Genomic DNA, 8,404 nt, shown 5'->3' with positions numbered 1-8,404 from the left:
AGATAGATAGATATAGATAGATATAGATAGATATAGATAGATAGATAGATAGATAGATAGCTATAGATAGATATAGATAGATATAGATGGATGGATGGATGGATGGATGGATAGATAGATAGATAGATAGATAGATAGATAGATAGATAGATACCGATTAGATGTATAGGTATAGATAGATATTGTCTGTGTGTTTGGCTGGGAAAGGGAAAGGAAAAGGCAGCATAGTGTATAGTGATTAGGACTAGGATCTGGAACTACGGTTGACAGGTCCTCCCTAGCCACCAGCAAAGGATGGTGGGTAGAGTTGCCAGCTCCAGGCTGGGAAACTCCTGGAGATTTGGGTGTGGAGCCTGTGGGGAGGACAGGGTCCTCAGTGGGATACAATGCCATAGAGTCTATCCTGCAAAGGATACATTTTTTTTCCAGGAGAACTGTTCTCTGTAGTCTGGAGATGAGCTGTAATTCCAGGGGGTCCCCAGGTCCCACCTGGAGGCTGGCATCCCTATGAAGACCCAGGTTTTTGGGGGGGGAAACCTCTTCCCTTGGAAGCTTTCTGGGTGATCTTGGCCAGTCACAGACTCTCAGCCTAACTTACCTCACAGTCTTGTTGTTGTGAGGATAAAACAGAAAAGGGGTAAACGTTCTAAGCCACTGTGGGCCCCTAATGAGAAGAGAAGTGGGATATAAATAAAGTAAATAAATAAATTGGTGGGCCTGAATTCTGTGCATCCTGGTTAGGATACTTAAGTTTTGATCCAGAGATACAGGTTTGGGTGCTCATTGTGAGTGGAACAGGCTGAGATCTCAGGGCCATTAGCTAGTCCACACATGGTAGTTTCTTTTAAAAGTCCTATGTAAAACTCCTTCTTTAAACTCCTATTTAAAACTCCTAAAGACTGGAAGCAATAAAGTGGCACTATCAATACCTTATGTTCAGTGCTTCATTAATTTCCTTTTTAAAAATGTTGTATTTGGTGACTATTCCATCTCTTCAAAACCTATCATTGTACACATGAGTGAGACTATACACACACATATTCCCAGTGATGTGCAGAAGTAGTACTATTAGCACCCCTGTTCCTTGAGGCGTCATCTGCTTCCTCTGCATGGCATCACCAGCCTGACGCTCTTGAGTCTCAGGGTTGTACTGTTTAATTTTTCTTTAATGTAGCAACATAACAAGTAAAATAAATTGTAATACTGTACTCTCAACCTAACCTGCCACACAGGAATTGATGTGAGGATAAAACTGAGGATGGAAGAACTACAGATATTTCCCTGTTTTCCTTGGAGGAAGAATGGGACAAAAATCAACTAAATATCTTTAATTTATCTTCCACCTTTCTTCAATAATGGAACTAATAAAATATTAGTATCGATATATGTAATTTTCAATTTGGCCAAATCTGTGGAAACTTTAATCCAGAGAATGGAACTATAAGCAACAATACAGATCTCTCTATAAACCAGGAGAAGCCCTAGGTCTGCAAAAAGAATCTGAAATCTATGGAAAAAATCCACGGGGGGTAAAAAACACACCCAAATAATAGAAGCCTGTAGCTTTATGAAATGGATGACATCTCAGAGGCAACCTCAACAATATTGCCAGCCTCAAATCACTATTCTGCCATCATAGCTCACTGGGTGCCCTTGGATCACCTGTACATTCTGACCCTAACCTACCTCACAGAGTTGTTGTGAGGATAAAGTACAGGAGAGGAGAAGGATGTAAGCTACTTTGGTTATCCATTGTGTAAAAAGACAGGGTATAAATGAAGTGAATAGTAAATACAGCTGAAGATGGGGGGTAGGATAAAGTAGGGTGGTCGGTGGGTGGGAAGGAGAGAAAGAAGCAGGGAAAGTTGAAGATATGATGGTGTGCAAGGAGTAGGGAATCAGGAAATAGTGTGGTAAAGCCCACTGCAAGTCCTTGCATGTTCCTCAGTGCGGAACTGTGGCCAGCCCAACCAGCACCACATAACTCAGCCAGACTTTTCCCCGGGGAGAGGGTACCAGGGCTAGCAAAAGAGCGATAGGTGAAGATGGGGGCAGGTAAAAGTTGGTTGGCTGGTGGAGAGAAGAAAGCAGTAAAAGGGGAGAGGCTATGGGGGCTTTTGGGGAAAGGAAATAGAAGTTAGTGAGAAAGAGGAAAACAAGATGGTCCCACAAGTCTTTGAGGATGCCCTGCATGTTTATATAACATTTTCAGTGTGCAGGGCAGATCATGCACACTGTCTTGTTTATTGTCCTAAGCCTAAAGCCACCCGGTGAGGTTGTGGTGAAAGCAAGGTTAAAACTGGGGACTACTCATATCAACTCATTCCTTGCCATCATTTTATAAGTTTCAGCTCAGTGACTTACAAAAGATTTCCTGGTGGTCTCCCATCCAAATCCTGACCACATCTGGACCTGCTTAGCATTGGCCAGGTGGTTGTATTACATGCCCTGGGATCCAGGGGAAATAAAAGCTAATTTTTTTTCATTTATAGTATTCTTTCCAAATATTGGCATTTTTTAAACTTTTTAATATCTAACTGTGCTTTTGTATCATGTTCAGAGACCTTGGTGAAGAGTGTGATGACATGAACAAGGTCAACGGAGACGGCTGCTCTCTCTTTTGCCGGCAAGAGTTATCCTTCAATTGTGTTGGTGAGTTACTCTGGGATAATCAAGCTCTTCTGGTTTCCATTTTGCTCAGCAAGAAATGCTGATGATAAAGCATCGCTGTGACCAAAGAATGACAAGAAGAAGTTATCACTGTGGTACACCTGTAGGTGTCACCAGTGGCTGAAGTCTAAAATAAAAGGTGCTGGGTGCTCCCACCTGACCTGGAGACACTGACCTTTAATACTATATCTATCATCTATCTATCTATCTATTGAGAGTGCTGTGCAGAGCATGGTGCATTAATGTCGGCTTATGTGTTTACATTCCTGTGCCAAAGAACCAATGCTTTGGTTTCTTCTGGTTGATTATTATAGGCCCCGGTCACACGGGCAGGAAACTGCGGGGGAGAAGCGTGGCTGTTTGCCCTGGGGCAAACCACTGCGCGGTTACGCGATCAGACCTCCCGTGGAGGTCCTGTGGAGGTACCGTGGAGGTTCCATGGCAAGGGAGAGGTGCTGATCACAGGACAAGCCAGCGCGCAACGAAGAAGCGCACGCCGCAGCAAACTGTTTTTTTGTTGTGTGTACACGACAAATGCGCACGCTCCGTTGGGTGCGTGTGCGCATCCACAGAGACTTGGACAAAAAAACCACACATTATTTGCAGGGGACATGGGTGGGCGCCGGATGCCACTGGAAACGCGATCAGACGCCCGCCCTTGCCCCGCAGTTTCCGGAAACTAGTACCTCCGAGGTACTAGTTTTTTGCCACGCAGTTTCGGCTGGAAGCCAAGGTTGAGCCACGGGAGTGCTACGCTTCCCAGATGTGCTGGTGAGATCGTGCCCGGAAACTCCACCTGTTTTCCGTCTCACTTGTGTGGCTTCTGTTCCGTGTGACCGCAGCCATAGAAAAGAATACTGGTCAGGATGAACTTCTGGTCTGATGCAGCAGGACTTCTTACAGACAGATTTCCAGTGGAAGATCTGCTTCGTTAAGCAAAGGCAACCACATCGTGTGGCTTTTGACCATACTGACATCTTCTGGACAAAATGGCTGCTTTGGAGGGTGGACTCTATGGCATCATAACCGCCAAGGTCCTTCTCCTCTCCAAATCCTGCCCTCAACAGGCTCTACCCCCAAATCTCCAGGAATTCCCCAACCCAGTGCTTCCAACCCTACTAAGGGGGTAGATGTACAGAACACAGCACATTAGTGTTGGCTTACATGTTTACCTTCCTCTGCTGAAGAGTCAAGGCTCATCCTCCCACTTAGTGTGATATAACTTCTAGAGACCTTGGAGAGGGTGCTGAACCTTGACAAATGACAACTCTAGCATCTCACTCAAGCAAAGTTTTAACAAAACCTTTCCCAAAGACAAAACAGGGACAGTGATTTATCAGGGACAGGGCCCCCAAAGTAGGTGCTGTCCCTGGTAAGCAGGGCCTGCTGGTGTGTATCCCTAAGCTCTGTTGCTTCCTAGTAAGATCTGTGGTGGTAGAAAACCATATCATTGCAGCCTTGGGTCCCATAAGCTGTCTCCTCAGATTCAGCCCTCCTGTCTCCCTTCCAGTGGTTTGTTCAGTGGGATGGAGAAATCAACGCTTTCTTTGTTGCAGGCAGTTCAGGCCTTTGAGCTGAGCTAGCCTTTTGTGGATATAATCCAGAGCTTCTTTAAAGCCAAGGGGAGGGGGAGGCCTGCTTGCAAGAGAGCTTTGAGAAGTGGACTCAGCCAAAGGAGGCGACACCTTCTTTGAGATGCTAATGAGAGCCCTTGGAGGGGGGATCAAAGCTACTTGAGCCCTCCTCCTTCAGAGGTGATAATCGCTTAACCAGATCCCTTTTTGCAAGCTCGCTTTGCCTTGATTAGCAAGGGATTGTAAACACAATGGCTGGAAGATGTTGAAGCCATCAAGGGGGCCTGTAGGATTGTTCGTCCAAAACCTTCCCAGTTGATTACATTTGTGCCCATCATTTGTTAGAATATCTGGGGGCCCCTGGAGAGAAGGAACCCATGCTGGCAGCACAGCTGTCCTTGATGGCCCCACATAAATGAGCAAACCCCATGGTTTTTTATGCTGCCTGTGTTATTCAGTGCTGGGTTGGAAGCATGCCTGTATCTAGGGGCTTTGACTGTCATAGAATCTTTTCCACCTCTCCTGATGTACCTGTGCCTGTGCAATGGGGAGACCTTTAACAAGGGCCCATTGTGCTCATAGGTTCCTGCTGCAGAAGACAAAACCAAAAAACAATATCTTGAATTTGCAAAGTGAGCAGTGGTTCAGAAAAAATGGTCAAAATACATATATTTATTTGTACAGAATTAAAAAACCTATAGGGGCCCAATCATACCTCATGTAAAAATTCCAAAATCATATATATACAATGGCCAATGGACTTGACCTGAAGCGTTTTGGCCTGTTAGGGCCTTCTTCAGAAGGCAAACAGAATGAGGAAGAAATTGCCCTATACCATAATACATTGTTGTTGTTGTTCAGTCGCACAGTTGAGTCCGCCTCTTTGCGACCCCATGGACCAGATCATGCCAGGCCTTCCTGTCTTCCGCCGTCCTCTGAAGTTGGCTCAATTTCATGTTCGTTGCATCTATGACACTGTCTAACCATCTCATCCTTTGCCATCCCCGTCTTCTTTGACATACTTATACCTTAATACATACATAGGTCCCTGCCACACGGCAGAAAAAACAACGGGCAAAGTGCGGCTAATCAGAGCCGCACCAAAATAGAGACGCCATGGCGGGATCCCACGGATCCCCTGAGCTGCGGCGCCGTTCCTCCCCAGCACAATCAGATGCCAGGGAGGAAGCCACAGTCGGGAGGGGGAGGCTGCCGAACTGTGCATGTGTGAGCATGCGCAGTTCGGCCAGGAGCCGGGGATGCGCCGGCGGAAGGACGCGCCGGCGATCCCACGGCCGGCCTTGATGCGGCCTTGCCGGAAGAACCACCTCGGTAGGTGGTTTATTTTTGCTGCGGCGTTTTGGGCGGAAGGGCCGGATTGGGGACGGGTGCGCAACGCTTCCCAGATGTTGTGGTGGGATCGCGCCCGTTTGCTGCACCCCCGATCCGTCCCTCTCCTGGCCCAAAACCTCTCGTGTGACCGGGGCCATAGTACATAATACAATACAGGTATACAGCATAGATACAAAATGGACCAGAAAGGAATTGTTCCAGAGTGAAATTACTAGGCATAGAATGAAAATATAAATGAGGCCTCCCAAGATCCAATCATATGCCAAATGATATTTCACTGATAATAATTTCTGGTCCAGAAGGTAGGTGCCTTTCAATAACAGTTCACTCCAAGCCAAAGTGTCCTCAGCAAGATTGCTCCTTTAGCAAAGAGCAGTCAATTTGTTCCTCATTGTGTTTGCCCTCTGAAGAAAACCCTAACAGGCCGAAATGTGTTAGCCCTTGTGTATATATGATTTTGGATTTTTTACATGAGGTGTGATTGGGCCCCTATATGTTTTTTAATACTTTACAAATAAATACATGCATTTTTACATATTATTGATACATTAAGTTGTAATCGTTGGCCCACTACTTACCTTTTCAGGTTCTTGATCCAAGTTTTCAGGGGTAATTTTGTTTCCCTTTTTGTTCATAGTCAGAAAAAATTGTGCCACAATAAATGTGTAAGTCTTTAAGATGACCAAGACTGCTGAGAGCTACTACAGTCCCTCCTCCAAAAAGGAGTCTGTCTTAGCACTTCCACACAACATCTAGACCTAGGCCCAAACATTAAATTAAAACCAATCTCCAGGTTTGCCTTTTGCCTATTCACGTGGTCCCTCAAGGTGAAAAGTCCCCCTGACTCCCTTCTACCCTGTTTGGTGGCCCTGATGTTGCCAGAAAGCTCTTGGTTGATTTGGGTGTGGATAATGTTTGGAACATGTCTGTAGTGTTTTAGTTTTTTCAAAGCCTCTATGCATCCATTGGTGGTGGAAAGTGCCATCAGGTTGCAGTGACCCCAAAGGATTTTCATAGAACAACTCTGTAAGGTAGGCCAGTAATGTTGCCATGTTGCAGACAGGGTAACTTAAGCCTACAGAATGCTGTATGCTCTGAAGCAAGAGTTATGTAAACATTAAAAACTACTTGCCTGGACCAAAAGTCCATATAGACCTCTAACAGTGGGCAGCCAGATGTTTCTGGGAAGTTCACAAGTAAAAACAAGCAGATCATGTCCTTTTCCTTACGTTTATCTGTATGGTATGGTACACAAAAATTTACTGTCTCTGAATATAAAGGTTGTACTTTACTGACCATGACTCCCCACAGGGGCCATGTCTGTATCCACAGTTCATATAATACCTTTTATTAGGACTAAACAAAATGACACAAAACAGTGCTGAAGCTTTTACCAGAACTCGTCATCAGAGTGGATGCTGCAACATCAGGCCATGTTTTTAAGGCATCTTGCACAGGATTTTGGGAACGTGCCAGTTTACCACATAGAATCAGTCCTAGCTCATTCCAGCCTAGCTCTCTCTCTTTCCATTTTTCCATCTCCTTAACCTGTTCTTTATCAGAGGTAGACTGTTCCTGGACCTGAAGTTTCCATTTTTAGTTCTCGTGGTTTATCTCTCTTAACATTTTCCAATCCATTTCTCAAAGCCATTTTTGTGAGTGGCCATTGTCATATTTTGTGGCAAGGATTTACATTAGGCAGGGGTCTTTTGTAGAAAAAGAGCTGCCGGAGCTCATTAGCATAACTCATTAGCATAACTCATTAGCATAACTTATTTGCATATGCCACACTCCCTGACATCACCGGAAGTGGGTCAGAAGGCCACACCCCCTGACATCACCGGAAGTGTCAGAAGGCCACACCCCCTGACATCACCGGAAGTGGGCAATTTGGCCACTGCATAAATTAGTTTGCTCTGGAGGCATCTTTCCTGAATTAAGACAAAAATGTATGAGCTGGAGGCTAAAATTTTTTTAGCTAGCTTGCAGTTAGAGGAAACACTGGACAAAACCCAGGTGCCCTCAGGAAGTCCACCAGCAGGGCCAAAACTCCAGGACCCCTCCCACTCTTGCCCCCCAAGCACCAAGAATGCATAGCATCACTGCCCCAGACAAAAGAACATAAGAGAAGCCATGTTGGATCAGGCCAGTGGTCCATCCAGTCCAACAATCTGTGTCACACATCAGCCAAGAATACCAGGTGCCCCCAGGAGGTCCGGCAGTGGGGCCAGAACACCAGAAGCCCTCCCACTGTCCCCCCCAAGCACCAAGAACACAGAGCATCCCTTGCCCCACACTGAGAGTTCCTATCTATACCTTGTGGCTAAGAGCCACTGGTGGACTACCAGCAGCACAGAAGGCCTGCCCCTAGCACTGCATCAGCCTATTATTGTAAGGTAAGCACAAATGGGAAACCATATAGAAAAGATAAATACACTGTGTCACACATCAGCCAAAAATACCAGGTGCCCTCAGGAGGGTCCAGAACACCACCCCCAATCACCAAGAATACAGAGCATCCCTTGCCCCAGACATAAGAACATAACAGAAGCCAATGCTGGATCAGGCCAGTGGCCCATCCAGTCCAACACTCTGTGTCACACAGTGGCCAAAAATACCAGGGGCCACCAGGAGGTCCAGCAGTGGGGCCAGGACACCAGAAGCCCTCCCACTGTTCCCCCCCAATCAGCAAGAATACAGAACATCCCTTGCCCCAGACATAAGAACATAAGAAAAGCCAATGTTGGATCAGGCCAGTGGCCCATCCAGTCCAACACTCTGTGTCACACATCAGCCAAACATACTAA

General features: G+C 46.0%; 1 protein-coding gene across 1 annotated transcript in view; it reads left to right on the top strand.

Moving 5' to 3' along the window:
* The window catches only part of PAPPA (pregnancy-associated plasma protein A, pappalysin 1), a 403,905-nt gene that overhangs the window by 175,507 nt on the left and 219,994 nt on the right, over window positions 1-8,404 (top strand). Inside the window, exon 9 of the mRNA XM_015407600.1 lies at window positions 2,561-2,652. Coding sequence (XP_015263086.1) covers window positions 2,561-2,652 — 92 coding nt within the window. The remainder of the gene's footprint in view (window positions 1-2,560; window positions 2,653-8,404) is intronic.

Source organism: Gekko japonicus, unplaced genomic scaffold (genome assembly GCF_001447785.1).
Source record: "Gekko japonicus isolate JY-2015 unplaced genomic scaffold, Gekko_japonicus_V1.1 scaffold1257, whole genome shotgun sequence".
Classification (NCBI taxonomy): Eukaryota; Metazoa; Chordata; class Lepidosauria; order Squamata; family Gekkonidae; genus Gekko; species Gekko japonicus.
This window is presented reverse-complemented; position numbering and strand designations above follow the sequence as displayed.